The sequence below is a fragment of the Apteryx mantelli genome, chromosome 5 (genome assembly GCF_036417845.1).
Source record: "Apteryx mantelli isolate bAptMan1 chromosome 5, bAptMan1.hap1, whole genome shotgun sequence".
Taxonomy (NCBI): Eukaryota; Metazoa; Chordata; class Aves; order Apterygiformes; family Apterygidae; genus Apteryx; species Apteryx mantelli.
The window spans coordinates 425980-448179 of NC_089982.1; the positions used below are offsets into that span (position 1 = coordinate 425980).

At 50.8% G+C, this 22200-nt stretch overlaps 2 protein-coding genes across 2 annotated transcripts in view; one reads left to right on the forward strand and one right to left on the reverse strand.

Moving 5' to 3' along the window:
- The first annotated feature begins 224 nt into the window (after positions 1-224).
- DUSP4 (dual specificity phosphatase 4) lies at positions 225-5758 on the forward strand. The gene is made up of 4 exons (XM_067297039.1): positions 225-861; positions 3864-4000; positions 4295-4514; positions 4742-5758. Exons 1-4 carry the CDS (start codon positions 249-251, stop codon positions 5125-5127), a joined length of 1356 nt encoding a protein of 451 aa, XP_067153140.1. The 5' UTR covers positions 225-248; the 3' UTR covers positions 5128-5758.
- A 98-nt stretch (positions 5759-5856) lies between these two features.
- TNKS (tankyrase) overlaps positions 5857-22200 on the reverse strand; it is a 136717-nt gene continuing 120373 nt past the window's right edge. The window contains exons 18-27 of the mRNA XM_067297281.1: positions 21380-21568; positions 19749-19986; positions 18973-19055; positions 16562-16682; positions 16080-16177; positions 14447-14521; positions 13475-13580; positions 12430-12616; positions 11502-11658; positions 5857-10278 (exon numbers count right to left, since the gene is read on the reverse strand). Coding sequence (XP_067153382.1) covers positions 10192-10278; positions 11502-11658; positions 12430-12616; positions 13475-13580; positions 14447-14521; positions 16080-16177; positions 16562-16682; positions 18973-19055; positions 19749-19986; positions 21380-21568 — 1341 coding nt within the window. The 3' untranslated portion in view covers positions 5857-10191. The remainder of the gene's footprint in view (positions 10279-11501; positions 11659-12429; positions 12617-13474; positions 13581-14446; positions 14522-16079; positions 16178-16561; positions 16683-18972; positions 19056-19748; positions 19987-21379; positions 21569-22200) is intronic.

Below are 22200 nucleotides of genomic sequence, written 5' to 3' on the forward strand. Positions count from 1 at the left end.
GAGGGGGGGACCCGGCGGGGGGGGGGGGAGGTGACACCCCACGCAGGCAGGACGCCCCCGGGCTGCCCCCTAACCCCCCTCCCCCCCCGCGGCCCCGCGGTGACAAAGGCGCAGCGCGGCGCCGCCCACCCACCGCTCTCCTTCATTCACAAAAAAAAAGAAAGGAGCGAGAACATGGCCGGCGCGCGGCGAGGGCTTTATGAATGGAGGCGGTGACGTCGCCCGCGCCCGCCCGCCGCGTTCCATTCATGCGGCCCCGGCGCGGCATGAATGGGCGGGGCGGCGGCGGCGCGCGGCGGCCGGGTAGTAAAGGCTCCGCGGCGCGCGCGGATGTGCGCGAGCGGTGTCGGCGGCGGGCGGTGCGCGGGGCTCCGGGCTCCGCTGCTGCTGCTGCTGCTGCTGCCGCCGCTGCTGCCGCCGCTGCTGCCGCCACCGCTGCCGCCACCATGGTGGCCACGGAGGGGCTGCGGGAGATGGAGGGCAGCGCGCTGCGGCGGCTGGTGGGCCGCGACGAGGCGGGCTCCGGTCCCGGCCCCGGTCCCGGTCCCGGCCCCGGGCGGTGCCTGGTGCTCGACTGCCGCCCGTTCCTGGCGCACAGCGCCGGCCACATCCGCGGCGCCCTCAACGTGCGCTGCAACACGATCGTGCGGCGCCGGGCCAAGGGCGCCGTGAGCCTGGAGCAGATCCTGCCGGCCGAGGGCGAGGTGCGGGCGCGGCTCCGCGCGGGGCTCTACGCCGCCGTGGTCGTGTACGACGAGCGGAGCCCCCGCGCCGAGGCGCTGCGCGACGACAGCACCGTGGCGCTCGTGGTGCGCGCGCTGCGTCGCGACACGGCGCGCGCCGACATCCGCCTCCTCGCAGGTACCGCGCCGCGCCGCCGGGGGGCGCCCCGCGGAGGGGTGGGGGGGCAGGGGCCCCACTGCGGGAGGCGTGGAGGGGCGGCCCCGTGGGCGCAGCTGTAGGGCCGGGGGGAGTACGCAGGGGGTCAGCCCCGTGGGTGCAGCTGTGGGGCTGGGGGACCACCCCATGGCCATGGTGGTCGGGAGTATAGAGGGGGTGACCCCCCCCCCATGGCTACGGAGATGGGGGGCAGCCCCACGGACATGGCGGTGGGTGGTGCAGAGGAGGTGGGTCCCCTGGGCGCAGCTGTGGGCACGGGGGGCAGCCCCACGGCTGTGACCCCCGTGGGTATGGCCACAGGCTGAGGCATCTGGCCATGGGAACGTGGCTGCAGGCAGCCTTGGGGTCCTCTGCTTTGCACCGCTCTGCTTCAGGTGCTGCTGGGGATGGGGTCCAACCTCTCGCACCCCTTCCCTGCTCTTCCTTCTCCTGTTCCTCCTCTTCCCTCCGCTGTCCCGTCGGCAGCCAGGAGCCCATGGGGGTGGGTACTGCGGTTGTGGGGTGCACCCGGCAAGGCCAGCGATGGGGTCCCAGGCGGCTGGCAGCCCTCCCATCCCCCCTGTGCCAGGGTTGCTGGGATGAAACACGGTCGGAGCCGTCATGGACTTAAGCAAGGGCTGGGGTAGGCCCCATGGTCCCAGGGGTGGGGGTGGCATTTAGACCCCTGGCTGCGAGGGGGCCAAACCCAACACCACGACCTGGGCCAGGTGGAAGAGGGGAGATTTACCCTCCCCGACCCCCCACGTTGGTTTGGGTTCATCCCCAGCCTGATGGCGCAGAGCAGGTATTCGGTCCCATACGGAAAACCCAGCGTCATGCCAACATCCCCTTGCAGGAGGCAGAAGCCCCTGGGACGGATCTGTGTTGCTTTTGGTACCACAGTAGCAGTCGGGGCTTTTCCCCCCTCTTCCTTAATGCTCTCGGCGTTGTCACGTATTAAACGAAATGCTGCGAACAGTGAGAGCGGCTGGTCCTGAGAATTGCCGTGGGATTACGGAGGGCAGGGGGATGCTCAGCTGGGGCTCCTGGAGGAGCTGCGCCTTGCTTTTTGTTTACAGGCGGCGAGTTAATTTATTCCTCGGTTTACTTACAGCGGGGGTGAGGCCGCACGTGCACAGAGCAGCAGATCCATTGACAGGCCGGATAGATGGAGGAGCTCGCGTTTTCGTTGCACTAGTTGCAGCAAACCCAGCAGGAGCCATCGCAAGGATGCGATACGGCGCGCCGCTGAGGGCACGCCGGTGTAGCGTGGGCTCTTACAGGCCCAGCTGCAGCAGTAGGAACCTCTCGGGCACTTACCACTTGAGCTACTAAAATGATTCGGCTCGCTGTGATTTCACGAGAGCCTTGCTAACGCGGCTCTGCGCCTAGCCAAGCCCGGTCTTGGGTAGCTCGGAGGCAGAGACAGCGATAGGGAACAGCTGAAAAGGAATTGCCCGGTGCGAATCCTCGCCTGGCGGCCCTTCTGCAAAGGCAGCAGGTGCATGCTTGAATCCTGGGTGCTGGTGGAAGGACGGATGAGGTGGCTGAATGTGGTGGTGCTTCGCTGACCAGGCGTTAGGAGAGCTGGTGAGAAACACAGAGAAGAAACACCTCTGACATGTTGAAAGTGTCACTTGACTTTTCCACGGGGGAAACTCATGTCCCTGCATGCCTTCTCCCTGTCAGGATGGTGTGATGGCCACTGGAGTGGGATCTGGAGGATCCAAGGATTTTTAAGATTGGGCCTCCTGGAGAAAATGCCTAATGGGAACACTCAGTTTTGGGGGCTCCTCCAAACACGGCTGGCAGGACTGCAAAGGGGTGTAGAGCCCTGTAAATGCAGTTTCTGCAAACTGCCCTGCGCGTTTGGGTGGAGCAATGCAAATTGTTGCATATCCGTTTTCCTGCTTTTGGGACCAGCCTTTCCTTGTGGAGGTGGGAGAAACCACGACTCACTAAATAAAGGCTCTTGAGATGCTGGGATCCATCTCTAGCTGCCTAGGGATTCCTGGGCTGCTTTGCTGGATACGCTTGAGTCTGGCTGGGAGCTGATTCTCGCTTCTGCTGGTCCTTTGAGCATCCAGCCTCATTCCGGGCAGTCTCAGAGCTAAGGCCGGCTAAGGAATTGGTGCCTTTGCTCCGAAAAGCCTGAATCTGCAGGCTTGGGTCCTGCAGTCGGGCAAGTCTGCAACAACCATCCTGGGAGGCAGGGCTCAGTCTAGCTAGATTCCCGTGGCCATAGTGAAAATACCTGATTTCTGTTAGTTTTAAGGCTCAAGGTCAGACCCTACAAGGACATGGGGGTTGCTGAGTTGATCTGAGTGAGGGCAGGAGATCTCCCCGGCGTTGCCTGCCGTTCGGAGGGTCCGAGGTCGCCTCTGCTCTCTCCCGGGCTCCTCGCCTCCCTGTCCGACTGGCGCCCGTGGCCCTTGGGAGGCAACGGATGCCTCCCGCGTCCAGAGAGCTGCTCTGCTGAGGGGTTAACCTCACCACGCCTGGCTGCTGCTGGGTCAAGCTGGGAAGCTAGGAGACCTCCCCGTGCCTTGCAGCAGGAGGGGGCAGCTGGGGAATTGGGGTATTGAACCGCTCGTGGCCTGGGAGCAGCTTTTCCTGTTGAAGCAGGGGGATGCTGGCAACGAATCCTTTCTCCATCATCCCAGAGGTTTCAGTCCCGCCTTGGGAAACCCACCTTGGTTTCGGTCTGGGGTTTGGGTTTGGTGGCCTGTAGCTGGCTAAACCCTGGGGTCAACCGAGAGCCCCGCAGAGCTGCGGTCCTTGGGGGTGGCCGGGCCCCAGGGGTCCCCCCCCCCCTCCTTTCCAGGAGCCTGGCCGTTCGCCCCAGGGCAGGAGGCCGCTCTCCATCGCTGCAGCATCATCTAGCGGCGAAGGGCGCGCCGAGACGCGCCAGCTCGGGCCGCGCGGTTCCTGCGGCGCGGCGACCGCGGCCCCCCGGCTCACGCTGCGGGCCTCTCTCCTTGCAGGGGGCTACGAGCGCTTCTCCTCGGAGTACCCCGAATTCTGCGCCAAAACCAAGTCGCTGAGCGGCGGGTCGCCCCCCACCGGTGCCGAACCCCTGGATCCGGGCTGCAGTTCCTGCGGGACCCCGCTGCATGACCAGGTAGGTCCGCAAGCCCCAGCTTGGTGCTGGTGGAGCGTCGCCGCATCCCTGCCCCGGCCGAGACCCGCTCGCCTGTGTAGCCCCGGGCACTGCTGCCTCTTTGCCCTCAGGGGCTCGAAGAGGAGGCATCGGGAATGGGTTTAACGGCTCGGAAAAGGTGGCCTGTGCTGGCTTTCTAGGAACCGGGCCTTTCTGAGGACCCTGAGTTGGGTGTCGGGCTCCTGAGCTGCTTGGGGCCTCCAAAGCAACCTGGTTTTGCGTGTCCTGCGCTCACCTCGGCTCTTGCCTTAACAGGGTGGACCAGTGGAAATCCTTCCTTTCCTCTACCTCGGCAGCGCCTACCACGCCGCCCGGCGGGACATGCTGGACGCGCTGGGCATCACGGCGCTGCTGAACGTCTCCTCGGACTGCCCCAATCACTTCGAGGGGCACTACCAGTACAAGTGCATCCCCGTGGAGGATAACCACAAAGCCGACATCAGCTCCTGGTTCATGGAGGCGATCGAGTACATCGGTGAGTGCCCGCTCAAGAGGGGCTGCGTCGGGCCTTTCCTGCCCATCTGGGGGGAGAGGGTCCTGCCTAAGGAGCTGGTGCCACCAGCTCGGAGGGGCCTGGGGGCTCAGCGGACTCATTGCACTGGCGGGCGGTCGGCCATCGCCTCCGGTTTTGGCCGGGGGTTGCGTTTCGTCGGAAGGGTGCCGCAGGGCCGATCTCACGTCTCGTCCCCCGTTGCCCTCCAGACTCGGTGAAGGAGTGCTGCGGCCGGGTCCTGGTGCACTGCCAAGCTGGCATCTCCCGTTCGGCCACCATCTGCCTGGCCTACCTGATGATGAAGAAGCGCGTGAAGCTGGAGGAGGCCTTCGAGTTCGTCAAGCAGCGCCGGAGCATCATCTCGCCCAACTTCAGCTTCATGGGGCAGCTGCTGCAGTTCGAGTCGCAGGTGTTGGCCACGTCGTGCGCGGCGGAGGCCGCCAGCCCCTCGGGGACACTGCGGGAACGGGGCAAGGCCACCTCCACCCCCACCTCCCAGTTTGTCTTCAGCTTCCCGGTCTCCGTGGGGGTCCACGCCGCCCCCAGCAGCCTCCCGTACCTGCACAGCCCCATCACCACGTCGCCCAGCTGTTAGCTCCGGGGCCGGGAGCAGCCGGGCGGACGGTGCCGGGGGCGGAGGGGGCGGGTGGGCACCGCGGTGAGCCCCGCGACGTTCAGCAATAGCGCCGGACACTGCCGTTCACCCTGGACTCCACGCGGGTCTTTTTCCTAGAGAAATTTCTTACCTCATCTTTGTTTCTTTGTTTTTTTCCTGTTTTTTTTGTTTGTTTTTAAACTTTATGGAAAAGTTGAGCAGGAAAGTTGTGAAAGCCACAAACCCTGACCCAGCCCAGGCTCTGGTTTGGGGGAGGAAACATAGAAGAACACTGGGTTTCCCCAAGTGCCTGGTCTAAAAATCTCTGTGCGTCCCTACTTGTTTTTAACTTTTAAAAAAAGAGGAAAAAAAAAATACCCACCACAACCCTTCTCTTCCCCACTTCTGCCTCCCGCCTCCGTCGGGGCTTAACCAGGGCGAGCGGGACGGGGGCCTCTCTCTCCCCCTCCCCCCCCGTGGCTGCTGTACATACGAATGGCTTTATTTTATTATTGTTTCTTTTTTTTTTTTTTTAAATCAACTTTTTATTTATTGCCGGGGGGGAGGGGGAAGGGAGGAAAAAAACCCCACAAACTGTTTGGAGAAAATAAAAATAAAACAGTTTTCAACAGTCGTGTTTGGAGCAGGTTTGTCCTCAGGCCGAGAGGGGGGGATGAAGGTCTCGTTCCCGGAGGAACCGTTTGTGCAAACACTCAGCTCTCACAGGGCAACTGTTAAAAATGTATATTTATTGAATTTTAAACTATTACAAGTATTGCGGATCAGACATTTAGCCAAGCAACATTTAGAGACCAAACTGGGTTGTTACAGAGACGTTGCCTAAAGTCCATGGTGTAGGTAGGCTGCGAACCTGCCCGTCATCTTCGAGGAGGAAATAAATAAACGATAGCCCAGCTCCGGGTAAGGGCAACCAGGAGAGGAGACATACGGGGCGAGTTATGAGGACAAGGTATACAAAAAAAAAGGAAAAAAGAAAAACGAAACCCGCCACCCCAGGTACGTCGCCGCGCGGGTTGGCAGAGAAAGCAACCAGAAATCGAGACGCGCAAGCGCACACGACGGCAGCACGGAAAAATCCCCCTTTCGGTTTCCAAAGCTGAAGCGAGCTCTGCAGATGTGAGGAAGAAACACTGCCAAAATTACCTTGTAATACATAAGGAGCCTAATCAAACTACATTAGCAATTAACTTAATGGAACCGACGCTAAAAATTGCCACCAACAGGTTCAGTAAGACAGAAACAGATATATCAAAACGCGGCGGCTAATGCAACCCGACAGGCGTACGCGCGCGCGTGGCACGGGGAAGGCGCGTGGTTCCCCTCGTTCCCTGCCGGCTCCCGGAGTCGTTCGCCTTGCTCCGCTATTTTTAACCTGCCTACGGGGTCCCCCGTCCTGGAGGTTTCGCCCCTGCCGCTCCGGGAGGGCCGGGGAGCGCAATCCCGCCCGCACCGAACCCGCCGCCCGCCCCCATCGTCACCGGAAAGGTTCCCGAGCTGCCCGCTGCCCAGGGCTCGGACCGAATCCGTACGGCCCCAGCTCTTCCCCAGTGGAGCGGCAGCATGGCTTAAAATGCCGGAAACTTGCCTCGGAGGAGTCTCCTTTTGGGTTTCTGAGCTAGAGCGTATGGGTGCAAGCAACAAGGATAGGAGAAATCCCATTAAAAAATATATATATTTTTTACACGCTTCCTGACCTTCTGACAACGATTAGCAATGACTCAAACTAATCTGCCTCATTTCTGGGTGGGACCTTCTTCCCCCCCCGCCCCTTCATCTTCTGAACAAAATCTGCTCCCGGGTAATTCTCGTTAGCAGTCCCGCGGGCAAATTCCAGGCATTGCATGTACCGTGAAGCAAGTCCGACTTCGCTACAGGATCCAGGGGACTCCGAGACGATCTGCCAGCGTTCACGACCTCCGGACAGCTTTAGGGGTGGCACAGCATCAGAACCCACCACAGATAGCTCCAGCAGACCACGCGGTGGCATGCCTCGCCAGCGTCCCGCAACGCTGCACGTATCCGTGGGAAGCGGGGGCTCCTCCGCCCGTCGCTACCACCACCGGCAGGATCGGGGGGTTTCTAGACCTAAGGAAGTGCCCTTCTCCAGCCTTACGTACCCCGTACGCCTTCTCCGCCTCTGCTGCCCACCAAAGCCAGCACGGCAGGCCACCGCGGGGGACTTTCTTTTTGCTTCCGTGCAGAATTTCAGCAATCCGGGCTGCGTAAGGCGGTGGGATTTGATCATGCCACGTGCGAACGTTTGCAACGGAGAGAGGTCAGAGAAAACGCGGCACTCATTCCTGGGGCTTTGGCGCAGCAGCGGCTGCAAAGCGCTGAAACCAGGACAGGATGTTTGCAACAGTCTCCACGGAGCTGGGATCAAAATAGATTGGCGGATAAAAATAAAGACGAGAAAGGAAGACGCACCTCGGCTAAGGTGCTGTGCTCTTTCTTCTGGTTTTAATGCTACCAGACGTTTTGCTGACGGCCTCGCATCGCTCTCCACCAGGCACCTAATTGGTCTCGCCGAAATGACGGCAGCGCTGGAGCGCCGGACCCTCCCTCCCTCGCCACGCGGTGAAGCCTCCTTCCGCTTCTGCCTGCCGAGGTCCTGCCGCAAACTGCCCGGACGTACTTGCGTCCTCCAGGAGCTGGGGGCTCCGGGAGAAATCCGGAGCAGCCACGAGGTCAATCGGCGCACACGGGACCGAGGAGCGGCAGCAGCGTCCGGCACGGGCTCGGGATGGGGATGTGTGCGTGTGTGTTTTTAGGTTTGTTCTTCGCTTCCGCAAGCTTCTCGGCTTGCGCGCCCACGCCAACCATTTCGCTCACCAAAGCGGCACAACTGTTTCACTATGTAAAACTACGTCTAATGGGGACGGCGAGAAACACCCGCTTTCACAGCTATCCGAAACGCTGGCGGAGAGAGGCACGTTCAACCCCCCTCCCCCCCAAACACACACAGTTCTTAACTAAATTAAAAACCAACCCCAAACGTAAACGATGAATACAAAATGTCCAAGCCTCGCGGTGATCCTCGTGACCCTAACACTATTAAACAAGCAGCCAAGATACAAGCACCCAAATTTATCCATGAAATTCGACTGAAAGGACAACGAGGCTAGAGCCCGGCTTGGACTTTTGAAGCTACGTATTCAACCAGGGCACAAAACGAAGCGAGAATCTCACGTCCGGCGCCGGCTCAAGAGGAACAACCCCAAAGTTCAAGATCTGTCGGAGTATTGCTATTCCCAAGGTTTTCTTTAGAGACATTGCGGACAGATGATGTGCAGGTAAGCCAGTTTGCATCAAATGACTGATTTTACAGGTGGTGAAACTCCTCTCTGAGGATAACTTGTTTCGGCATCCGTGTCTTAATGCTAAAAACGAAAAGCTCCTCAGGTTGGTTTGTTTGTTTTGTCCAGACCTTCCGTCGGTTTTGTCCGAGCAAATCCCACTTGCAGGGACCGAATACTTTCACAAACTCCAAGCAGCACTGGTCTGCTGTTTCCTCGCTTTCGAGGGACAAAAACTGAATGCACGAATTGGACCGTCAGCTATTGAACGCTGCTGGTTGCTACGAAAATGCACAATCTGCTCAAAGGAGCGTTTTTTTCCTCCAGTTGTTACGACAGCAAAGTACATCTCGTGGTATCGGCAGTTTAAAAGAAATCTTAACACAGCTTGATTTTCAACCTTCTTCTCTCGAGGTCGTAAAAACAATTCAAAAAGGAAAGCGATTTCTGCTCTTTGTATATCCTCTATAAGGGCGACTTCTGAAATTGTCTGACGCGGTGCTATGCAACACTTAAAAACAACTTTCTGCTCCCCAACAAAATAAACGCAGGGCCTTGCAGGGAAGGGGATGAAGGTGAATAAATCCTCGCTTTGTTCGCTGGTACACCTGCAAACAGATCCACTCCGGAACCGATTTTTTTTTTTCTTTTTTAAAGTTTGTTTCCATCAAAATGTAAAAGAGTTTTAAAAAGTTATTATTTTTTCAAACCACTTAAACTCTTCAGCTGTGTGTCATATGTGAAGACGTGGCACGAAGCCACTGCAACACGCTCTCCCTTACCAGTTTGAGGCCCATTTGCCGGCTCTCGCGTGACGGAGGAACAGGACCCAGGTACGCCCTGGCACGCACGGTCTTCCCATTTTTCACCAGCTTCCTTCCAGCTAAAGCACACGCCTCCGCAACCGGGAACGCTTCCCAAGCTGCATGTACCTACCCGGAGCCTCACCAAATGCTCATTTAGAGACGCCAGCAGAGGGCATTGACCTGCTTTATAAAGTTTTTCCAAGCACAAGAGCTGGTTTTACACTCGTGAACGCTTCCCGGGGCTTCCCCCAGAGAACTCACACGGACAACGCAGCGAACTGACACACAACTCGTTTCCGCTCCGAAGTTACGCCCTTAGCATCGCTTGCTCAGAGGTGTGCAAAAACCCCCTATGCTGAAGAACTGGACCTAGCCCCTTCTCAGATGAAATTCGTATTGCATTGTTAACGATTTTAGTCAACTCGACTTTGTGCAAAATATCTTTAAGAAGGTTCTGGCTCAACTTCAGAATACAAAAGGAGAATAAATAGTTGACTAGGATCTCTTGAAAACATAAAATGAATGGTGCATGCTGAAAAGAAAACGATGGGTATAATGCAATTTATCTGCAAATAAAATAACCGGACAGTAGTGTCTGAAATTTTAACGCGCGAGATGGCATTGATAAAGATTTGTGTTTGCACAATAACGTTCCCAAAGTCTAGATCAAAGCAATGTTGTTCTATACACGGTAACCGCAGAGTAAGAGCCTGAGATATGTTATTAAAAGGCAGTCCCTTGTAAACTTTCCTCGAAAGGAACAGTAGCTGTTGAGTATGCAAGAGTTACTCATATAGTATTCATCAAGGGAGCAATGCTTTATAAAAGACATACAGCTTATTTCCAGGTTTTTAGGAATTTTATAGGATACTGATTTTCTGAAACACACATCCATCCAGTCCAAGATTGAAGTCACATCCCTCTTCGCGGCCCTGTAGTTACTAGGTCTTTTGCTCTGCTGCTGTTGCTGTCTGTGAGGGAGCTTCTGGTTTCACAATCTGGTACGTAATGAGATATTCTGGGTATGCCTGAAAGTAAGTCAAGAAAAAAAAAAACAAAAGCACAAAAAACCATTGCTGTATGCAAGGGTACGCTAGGCAAGTTCACATTTTTGGATTTCGTTACACAGTGACCAGGATGGACAGCGCAAAGATGCGGCACCCTGCGTTCACGGGGTGCAAAAGAAAAAGCAGATTTCCAACCCAGCCGGCGCTTGGTGCTGAAAACAGCGGGCTCTGCTTGACGCAGTTAATACAGAGGGGTTGAAGTTTCCACACATTCAAAAAACAAATCTAGTCTAGAAATCTCAGTGGAAAGGCGTTTCTTCCATGCAGGCACTGTCAGAAGGGATGTGCGAAAGGAACTCGCAACTGCGGTTACTCTCCTTGCTAGCTAATCCTGCGCATCGGTTAGTACCCCTGAGTTATCCAAAGATCTCAGAGCACCGATGCAGTCCGCAGCCCTAAATGCTCACCGACTTGCCAAGTGACCTGCAAATGCCTCCAGAGGGGAGGTTCCCACCGGATACAAAGAATATATCTGTTGCTCTGAGGATAGTCAAGCAAAGGAACAAGTTGCCAAGAGAGGCTGTGAAACCCCATGCAGGTCTTCAAGACCTGCCTGGCCAAAGCGCTCAGCAATCTAGTCCCAATTCAGTGTGAAGAGGAGGTTGTCCTAGGTGAGCTCCCCAGGCTGCTTTGAACCCGAATTTATTTGATGATCTTGAAGCCATCCAGACTACCGAACAAACCACTTTTCCAGAGCAAGGGTCTTGGCCGAGTTACTCAGGTTACAAAGCAGCTCCGGAATACGGCTGTGCTACTTCAGCTGACATTTAAGGCTACTCTCCAGCAGAGAGGGCCATTGCTACCGCCTCAGATCTACAGGGAAAACGGCCAGAATTCGCCTCATCTGCCACAAGAGCTTCACAAGTGCCGGTGCTCTTGTTACTGCGGTAATGCCAGTAAAATGCAATGGGAGAATCGGTGCCTCCTGGGGGAGACGGCACCTCTTAAAAGGCTCTAGTCCTGCTCAGGAGGAGGACATAGGCAATTCTGCATGCTGCGTATCGGTGGAGAGGAGCAGCATTTGCTGGCTTGATACAGTTCCCTGTCCTTTTTTTGCATTTAAAGGGAAAAAAAAAAAGAGCAATCCAATTAGCACAGCGCACCAGGCATGGCAACCAGTCGCATCCCCTCTCCACCACCAAGCTGTGCCCTTCCCTAATCCCGGGTCTCGCTAACCCACCTACCTGCTCTCCTCTGTAGATAACGTACTCGGCATATGCAAGTCCGTTCACGCTCGGCCTGCCGATGACAGAGTGGTGCCCCGGAGGCGCATGAGCCATTTTCATTGTACTGAACTGCAGAAAGGATTTTCCAAGGGTCACTCTGCAGAAAAGCATTTGTCTGAAAGGAAAACAAGCAAGCATCGCGTTAAAGTATCTCACCAGGAGTCGTATGCTTCCAGAATGATTTCAGGCTTTTGAGCCGATTTCGTTGCAATTTATTTCTCTAGGCTTTTTGAAGAGACACTTTTAGAAACCAGTTCTAAGGCTGTTTTAAACACTTCATAAAAATTCTCTCTCTTGACGTGCAGAAAGGAAAATATGCACTTTGCTTAGCCCTTACGTGGAGGTCTGCGCTAGCTCATTTTATAGGGAGTTGCTCTAAGAAGGTGAAGAAAATCTCTTTATGTTCCAACCAGCAGGATGAGGACAAGTGTCAAAGTGCAAAAAGCACATCGATCTAGTCCAGTGCAAAACAAAGCTGTAACTAAGTCCTGTTCACCAGCTCCAGAACCGTCTGAGCTGCAGCCCAACGCTGTGCTGATCTCCATCTTGCACCACAATTTTGTACCGAGAGAGCCTGGAGTTTAATTGCCATTATCCTCTGACTTAGTTTTCAAACTCGCCATTTCAAGCCTCTTTCCTGAGCCATAATTCTCGTTGATTTATACTCACCGTATGCTTAGCATCTAGCTGTAACTTCTGACCTTCCTGTGGGACTTGCTGTGTTTATATCCCTTTCTGTTCAGCCTAGACAAACCGTGAAAACTGCATTTCTCCTGCCATGGCCAAGCTCGAGCGGCTAGCCTTTCCCTGCAGTTCACCCTGTGCCAGGGTCACAAAAAACCAGGACGGGGGGAATTACCTACGGGGAATTCTGCTGGACACATACCTGTGGCAGATGTAACAGGACCTGTCTTTGTGCGTGGGACAGCCTGTCCCTCCCCCTATCCCGTACACGTATTGGTTGCTTTTCGAGGAGTTCTCGGCAAAGTAAATTCCAGCTCCAAACATTCCTCCAATGTACGCGTGTCTCTCATCGAACCCCTTGTGAATGATGGCATTAATAAAAGGAGAGCCTAGAACGGGACGAGACAAGAGGATGCGTTGCCACGCAAACTTGTTAAGCTCCCTAGTAAAGCAGGAGCCTATGTCAAGGGGAGCTTGTCTGCCTTAAATAGACCATTAAATACCAGAAAGCATGCTCAATTGGCTGGAAGGAGGCGATACCTGGCAGGATGCAGCGATGTGGGGGATTTGTCGTTATATACCAAGAGCCCACGTATGACTCATATTTCTTACTCATTTCACAGGTCTCATTAAATGGCTTTTCCCCCACTCGCATTTCAGCGCGATGCGGCTCGTCAATGCACACCACCTCCAGCAGTCAGGGCTGGTTGAGATGGGGCACGGTAACAGGACAAACACCCTCCCCAAACCCATTTCCTGCACAAAATCACCGAAGGATCTGGGCCACAAGGACCCTCAGGCAGCTGTCACTCACAGGAGTTTCTGGACACGTCTAGAGAAGGTCTCGTTGAAACTCGTGGTTGGCTTTGACTCCTTTCCCTGATGGCTGCCTGAGGTGCCGGGGAATACTGTCTCTACTGTGTGCTGCTCCCCTCCTTTTAGATGATACCCTGTCTTTCTCACCGCAGCGTAACACCTCCCAGCAGCCACGAGCAGCACTGCTGAAAACGGCTGAGATACGGCTTTGCAGATAAACAACTTTTTTTTTTTTAATGTTTTGTATCTAGTGCAGCTTTTTGGACTGCAGTAGCCACAGAGACCACCTGCACCCTGCGCCCGCCCACGGTTCTAGTGTAGAAATGCAGTCACAGCACAGGATGATGAACCCAGCGACGTTAACACTGTCTGCGGGTTTCTTTTTCTTGTTTTAAAATACCAGAACGCACAAGCAGAGATCACCTCCTCACCATGAAACAACATGCGCTCGTTGTGATGATTATGATTCTCCTCCGAAACCTCCTTCTGTCTGTGGCAGAATCTCTCCCGCAGCTTCTTGTTCACGACCTTCTGAATCTGCAGGGGTACAGCAGGCCCAAGCACACAGTTTAGTTGAAATGAAATACAGCTTCCCAGAGCTTGCAGAAATCCTTAGAGGGAAGCCGACAGTAAGGCACGTGAATGGTTTAAAAAAATAAAAATAAAAATAAATAAATAAAAATTCATGGCAGTTCTACATCTAAGGCTGAGCCTTACAACCACCAGGTCAGCAGTACGACACTTCGAGACGTTTAAAACTGTTGTGAGTTGCAGCCTAAGTTTTTGGGTTTAAGCAAAACTTTCACACTGCTCCCCGTGGAGCTGGTAAAACCCCTGAGAACTACAAGCTGTCCAAAGCTCCTTCCCTCTGTTCTCAGAAAGAATATACCCTGTTTCCAACATGCCAGGGCTTGAAAGCAGGTATTTTTCTTTGCAATGGCAAAGGAGGAGGTGTAGAGATCCAAAGTAGTGTAGGGAAGGTAGAAACTTTTAATAAAAGGTCATGCTCCCCTGCCCCTGGCAAATTCCCTTCAAAAAGAAAAGACCGCACCGAGAAAAGATCTGTGCTGCAAAGTCAAACGCATCAAACTACAGATGAATGAAATTACAACGGGTTGTGAAACACCAGTTCGGCTCTCCTGCCCCTCCGCCTTCAGTTTGGTTCCCCCCGACGCCCTTCGCAGCACAGCCGGCCCCTTCTCCCTCCCTGCCTCCCTCCCTCCACGCGCAGAGCCCACGAGCGGTCTAACTTCAGCGTTCAAGGCTTGCTTCAGCTCTGCACCTGAACACGACCTCGACGCACAACTTCAGATACGAAAGGCCGGTCCTTCAAGCCAACCCTGCCCGCTTGCCTAAACACTGAATTCTCTTCCTGCAGGGAATCGGGAAGCTTTGAAACTTACCCTGATGACATTGTACCTGTTGAAGATGCCACCAGCATTCCCACCGTCCCGGTGCTCCCGGATTGTACTTTGCATCTAGGCAGAAGAACAAAACCGAAGGTTCAGCGCACAAAGCTTGCTAGCAAGGCCAAGCGTTCACGCGAGATCTCAATATTTCACTGGCAGCAATAGACAGCCTTGGTCGAAAACGAACTAAAAGGTGTCAGAAAAGAGGCTTCAGTTGTAAACTGAGCGACACACACATTTCTTTGGGCACCCAACGCAGTATGCAGTTCCACAACGTTGGCTGAGAAGGTGGTTGATGCAATATCACTATTAAATTACTCAATCTTTCAATAAAAACCTACATAGGAAAAAGGAGAATATTGAAACTGGTCAAAATTACACACAAACTGGAAAAACCGCTTTAAATGAGGAAAAAAACATCTATCTTTTAAAAAGTTACGAGTATGCACAAAGATCATTTTGAAGTAATAACCAACGTGTTTCTAATGGGTACAGGTCTGCATTTATCAGTGACAGGAAGATGCTTGCACTGTAAAATTTTCCTACGTCATTAGCAGCTCCCGAAAGTTTCAACAGCTTCGCTGGGTCTTTTCAAGGGATCTTTAGAGCTACAGCAACATTATTTAGCAACAGCGCCAATAAACATCCCAATTTACTTGGGCAGAAAGGTGATCCTCTCTGTCAGGTAAGTTTACATGAAGATTCTGCACAAACTCTTTGATTTAGAGTTACTAATAAAAAATATCCCAGGCTACATTGGCAGCAGTTCTGAGTATCTAGGCTTTAAAAAACCCCAAGCACTTTTGTACCACAATGGAGGAATAACACTATACATAAATAGTGAATGAGCAGGAAAATGGAGTTTCTTCCAAGCACAACGCTTCAGAAAGTCTCATTTTTGTTTTGATTTTTCTTTCGAAATTATATCTGCTTGCAATTTAGTTAAATAAAAGAGCATGTGTGCGTGGGAGGTAAAATTACAGTCAACTCTCAAATTATACAAGAGCTGTTTATCTGGGTTATAGATTAACTCAGCCACTGAGACGAGAGAAAACAAGCTGGTTCGCATGCAGAAAGAGCCTGAGAACAGAGGCGCTCAGAAAATGCCTCCGCACCTGCAAGGCCTTGATCCCTCTCTCTGTCCTCGCTCAGGGCTTTGCTTCTCACAGCTTTGCCTATCTCTGGCAAGCTGCGGAAACCTCGGTTACGAGAGGACATCCAAAACACAGCATCGACCCAGCTAAACTGGGACGGCGCTAAGCGAGCAACCGGACCGCGTACTAAAAAGGGGCAGGAGACAGCAAAAGAGTTTTCCGTCATCGCTCTATATTAAAAAAAAAAGAGGCCTAAATTCCACGCCAGATCTACACAATTCACAGGCCAAAGCATGTTTTATCACTTTTGACGCACGCTGTGCACTTTAGCTCTGCAGGGTTAAGTGAAGAGCTCCCTTATCTTTACATTCAGCATTAAAAAAAAAGAAAAAAAGGCTTTTTTGTTTGTTTGTAACTTGGTGGCACTTCCGATATGTAAGAAACGGCGCATAATAAAGGCCAGATGGGTGCCAAAGGGGGCGGTATTTAAAAACGCTGCCCCTGGAGCACTGAAAGAAAGATATTTGCAGTACCTCCTCTTCGACGGATTGATACTCCTTATCATCGGGAGCAAGATCAAGGAGAATGGTCCCCTGACTCACGCAGTGGAAAGTCAAATAAGGATTCGTGCCTGCAAGAAGAATGAATTAAAGGAGTGAAAAGAAGAAAAAAAAAACCAACAAGAGAAAACAATACCAGCTCTATTTTTATCCAGCATCACCATTTTTCTTCTTAAATAACCCCAGTACAGCAGGAAATGCAAAATAAACACAAGCCAGAAGCACAATCTCAACCAGATAAAGTGCTTTCGTTAGCAGCAGGGGCCTTAAAAGGCAGGCAGGCAAATGCACCCACCAAGACCCAGCCTCGACTGTTTGAGGCTTGCCAACAAGCACATTTGCCAAACATCCAGGCTCTTTCAAGTCCTGGTGGTAAAGCCAGTATTTACGGAAGGCAACTGCTGGGAGCTCGTTATAAGCTGCACTTAGATTAATGGCTAAAATGTCATATTTACCTTGCTGTCCTCCTAGAAGCCTCTCCACACCTTTTATTAACTTGTGACGGTGTCCGTAAGCATTAATTCCAATTTCTTTAAGCTCCTCGTGCCCCATGTCTGCCAACACATCCAGGGTTATCTGGAGAGGTGAAAGACCCCAAGAATCAGCTGCCGAGCCCTGCCCGATTCCCCAGGCTAAAGACCTATCGTTTCAGAAAACGGAAAGAAGCGTATCTATACCGCAACCATGTTCACGTAGCTCGTGTTTTATGGTGCTCCTAACTGCTGCCACCTCCTGGCAAGCCTGTCCCCATCACAGGACCATACCCGGCTGCTACAGACCCAAGTTGTGCCAAACTTTTACTTCTCTTGCAACAACTAGCAAGAGCGGATTCTCGCAGGAGGCTGTTAAAAGCATTGCTGCTTACGTGGAAGGAGGATGCAAAGAAAATTGAGCCGAACCAATTCCTGGGAATAGTTCTGAACCATTCCAGGTTTCACAGTGCTGCGTAATTCAGAAGTTTCACTACACTGATAGAAATGAATATTCATCCGCTTACTGATAAATTTTGATTGTGTTTCACATCAGTATCACCATGGCATGTGCTATTACTCTGCGTATATATCCACATGTCTGCATGCATGTATATCAAACCAGTGAGTCAGCCACGTTAAATCAAGCTCAGCTATTCCATTATTTTTGGAAATAATTACCACTGTGAGCACAGACATGAGCAGTCATTTGCTTGTAACATACTAAGATTTTTACAATCACCTGACAAGGTCTTAAAATTTAAGGTCGCAGAGATTATTGGTGAAAGCAGGGAGGTAATAAAACACACCGTCAAATGAAAAAAATTTTTTTTTTTGAAGAGCAGGAAATAAAGGCTAGGTGAAATGCACATTTTTATTACTGTAAAGCAATTGCATGCCAAGGTGATTTTTTTTAGACCTGTAAGAAACAGAAAGATTTCATCTGAAGGAGAAAATTGTACAAAACCTACTTACAAATTTACACAGTAAACTGGAATTGGAAGCTCAGCAAATAATAAGAAACTGTACAACTTGATTCAAAAGATGCCGGATTGTTAGCACAACTGGCCTTGCAGATAGCACCAGAGTCCACTGTGGACAAATGAGTATCATTAATCTAAAAGAAAGCAACTCAAGCAGGGAATTCATAGCTACCCGGAACACCTGGCATATTGAACAAAAATCACCCCTACTGAGATTGCTATGGAAAAGCCACTGAAGACATCCATCATGTGCGGAGGAACATTAACAAACAGAAACCAAACCTAATACTATAAAGTACCGGCACAGACCCAGCATGAATATAAGGCTAGAGCCAAGGTGAAAACGTGCACATGAAAGGACTGCAGTGCCTGGAAAAGCAGCTTAAGACAAGATGGTAATCGTAAGGGAGAAGAGCTTATTTCCACAAGAAGGACAAACGTGCAAGAAGAGCTAAGAAAGTTTCAAAATGAAAGATTAGTGAAGCTGATTTGCTTCTTTAAATCTTATTAGCAAGGGAAGATTTTAAAAACAGGTTAGGAGTTAAGGAAGTGGAACAAAAATAGCATTGCAAAAGGAAGGTCTGAAAACAAGGAAACAGGAACGTGAGCAGAATATAGGTTGATCTGGAGTTAAAAGAAGCAATTCAAAATTAAAGAAAAGAGCCTGCACTTTGTATATAAGAAAGGAAAAAAGATTATACAGCATGCTAACCTTCGGACATACCTCTGTTATGTTACCATTTAGAATAGTTGGAGCTTTTTCTTTAAGTAACACTTTAGATTTAAAACATTTGTTTCCTGACTCATCATAAGAGATTAGGAGCAGAGGCCAGGGAATACATTTAAAACCTTTCAGCTCTGCAAATCCAGTTAATGCTATAGCCTTACCTCTATTAAGAACTACGTCTCTGCATTGTCTACTGTGACTACATCCTGGTAAACTAGATTTTTACTTCAGCTTGTGTGTGAAACTGGAGCGTTTTCTAGATCTAAGTGTCATGTGCAGCACTACAAGTGGCAAAAGGCTTGTTGGGATATGACGACTGCCATCATGTTCAAAATTCACAAGGTCCAACGTAACTCTCAGATCATGAGTCAAACTGGCAGGACTGGCAGCCACTGTTGTTGTTATTATTATTTTTTTTTTTAAGAAAGTGAAAAACACTGGACATCTGAATCAAACAGCCGTAGAGTCTTTCACGGGTTTCTTTCAGAATACAATGTCACCGTAAAGTATTTGGTGATTCATTTGTAGTTTCTCTGGCTATATTTGTTTCTCCATAGATGTGAAGTTTTTTTTCCTCACCCTTCTTAAATGAGGGAATTAAAATATCACCCAGATTTGTTAGTTTAGTCTGTCTTTAAAACACAGAACAGGTAATGAGTGTACCAGGGATGAGGCTTGCCACCTACCTGTTCTGTTTCAAAGATGTCCCGGAGGTGTTCAAGACCTAGGCTTTTCAGGAACTGCGTAATGTTCATGTCAAGACCAGCAACTATAATAAGAGAAACAAGTCATTATATCCCACACACATCTATTTTCAATAAAATAAAATAAAATGAAGCAATACCACTTATTCTCTCAAAACTCCAAACCCTGATTCTTTGTATAATCAATTCATCTACATCTATACGAAACAATCCACTTCTACTGTGCGAAAGCTCAGGGCAAAACTCAATGTTCCCTCCTCAAAACCAACTATTAAAAAGCACAAATGATCTGCAGCAAACACAGGCTCAAATTACGATGAGAAGGAATGGAAGAGTGGGTGGATTTTTGCTATGCAATCACCCAGACGCTGACACGGAGCATGCATTCCAAATACCAATCAAAGGATTTAAAAGCTTTAGCCCAAATCCCCCAGTCCTCCCAATCATAATTCCTTCATCAAAATAATTCTCATCGGATTTTCTGTATAAAATCAACAGCGAGCATCTGGGCACCCAATCAGATCTGCCTTTGGACTCAGCCCTAATCACCGACGGCAGGCGCAGCTGAACAGCCAAAGCAGCTCCGGGCAGAGCGTATCAAAACAGAGCAAGCGTCAAACACTTTGCAACGCAGATAACAGCTCAAGCTGCACCGTATTTTCGGCTAGTCGGAAAGGCTTTTCAGATGAAGCAAGGCCTGCTGTGACACTAAGCTACCGTATTCCCGGCCAGCTAAACTTATCCAGCAGCAAACGCACCTTCTCCTTCCTTCCTTTCGGTTCCTGCTGCTCCATCGCCAGCATTGGACGCCCCTCCTACGGCCAGTTCTGCCAGAGGCCCAGTGAGGTTATCTATACTGCTGGCGGCGGAGAGGCAGGACGGTGTAGACGCTGGTGAGATGAGGGAGGCACTAACGACAGTAGCCTGAGGCTTAAAGCATGTAGGCAAGGCTTCCGGAGGCATCGCATCGATCAGCAAAGCTCGGATATCGTCGGCCTGAAAAACAGAACGAATATTCAGCATGAGGCCCTGTCATCACAAGTCACCGATCTCCGTAAAGAATTTTCTTGGAATTTTTTTGAATTGATCACTCTACTTCCCATTAAAAAGAAAAACTTTCATAACCCCGTCACGGGAATTCACTGTTGGAAGAACATTTTGATTCACTGCTCAGACATATCCACAAAAGTTATTCTGAAACAACTTTCCAAGACTTGGGTTCTCCATTTTTAAAGCTATGGTTCGTCTCATTTCCTTTCTGAGGGAATGACTTCATAGGTGTTAAAGCTAGGAAGAGCAGAGCAGAAACTTCATCTGAAATTCTTTGGAAACTGGGTCAGGCAATTCCACCTCTGTCAGGCTCAGCTTCTGGTTGAACATTTTGCTCTGGGTCAAGGTTTCAACAAAAAGACTCCACCACTCCCTTTGCTATGAAGGCCTCTTACAGTAAAAGAGAGAGAGAAAGAAAGAAAGAGGGAGGCTAGAGGAGAAGTCTGAATTTACCTAACAGCTGGATTTCAAAGTGCCTTTGCTAACTAAATTAAGCAATACCCTCACTTTCAAGAATCTCCTCTTTGCAGGTTCTTGTAGAACATGATTAGGACACATATTCACTTTCCCACGGACAAATCAAATAGAGTTTTCATGTTTCCCATCACAAGGCAAGTTTTCCAGAGCTCGAATTATTCTGAAAGACGCTTTCTGAACTCTGCCCAAATAAATCAATGTCCTTTAATAGGTACTCTCATCAGAAGCAGACACAGCATCCAGTTTGGTCTCATTCTCTCTACAGCAACCATCAATAACATTTAACATGGACACATACATTTGTGTCTCTTTATTAGGCTTTTTAACTGCCTGCCAGCACTACCACTACTGAAAAGGTTTCAGGTAGCAGTTTTAGGAAAAGGTTGATAGCCACCTTCAAATCTCGGGATGTTGTTTTGGAGCTGGTCAAAGAAGAACTGCGATAATAAGCAGGGGCTGACCAATATAATCATCCCCTAAACGGTCCCATTCCCCTAAAGCCCCATCTTATTTTCCTCCGAGGTTCAAAGAAATAGTAACCAACAGTACAGAGATTGACAATTATCAGGGAAATTTCTGATAGGCTTATTTCTGTCGACAAGAAGGTTGATTACAGGAGCGAACCCTTAAGCAGAAGGGAACCTTAAACCACGAGCCATGTCAAGATCTCAGCCAAAGGAAAAAGCCTGGACCCATGGCTAAAGGAAACCACGAACAGTTGCCCCGGAGATGCTCGTCTCCATATACCTCAGTACAGAGAAGGCTGAGGACCGCTGGTGCCATGGAGACATAGAAAGCTATTTAACATGCAGAGACGATCCCTCCAGAGCGGTCTGTGGCTGGCACTCCAACACAAACTTACTGTTGCCAGGTCTAGTGGTGTCTGACCCTCTTGATTCTTCATGGTTGGATCTGCTCCATGCGCTAACAGCAGAGCGCAGAGCTGTGTCCTTCCCTTCTGCGCTGCTTCGTGCAACGGTGTGAAGGCCCATTTATCTGTTGCATTCACGCATGTGTTGTACTTGATCAACAATGCTGCAATATCCACGTGCTGGAAAACACAAGAACACCTTTATCAATGTGTCACTGGTAAAAGGCACATTTTTGGGGGGTGTTAAGAGTGCTTAGAGACCTCTGTAATTTCTCCTTCCTTTCTTTAACCCACTTCTCCACCTCCTATGTTTCCGTAGCGGTACACTCCTTCAGGTAGCACACTACACTGCAGCTCTGCAGTCATTAAAGATGTATCTGTGCACTACCAGATCTCCCACCAGCACGCACGTGATTGGGATCACGCATAGGCACAGAACTATATTTCTGTTAAATTAGCCAGAGTACACGGCATGCAGTTTGTGCCAGCTGCAGGAGCAGAGATGATACCTGATCCAGCAAAAAACCTATAGAGTTAACTGCCAAAATATCTGCAGACAGATTTGAACTGGCAACGCAAGCTTATGAGGCTGCAACACTTGTGATACAGTATTAGAAGCTCTAAAGACCAAGGTGTGATACTGCTGAGCCACCACTTAAATGTCTGCACACAGAAGTCTTTCATTGCACTTTCTTTCTCCCAAGACCTTGAACACACGGGAGGCAGCACAAGTTTGGTCTTTCTCCAATAATATTGTATCAGAGAAATGTAATCGACGAAGTTCATTATGAATGCGATAAGGGACAACTGCC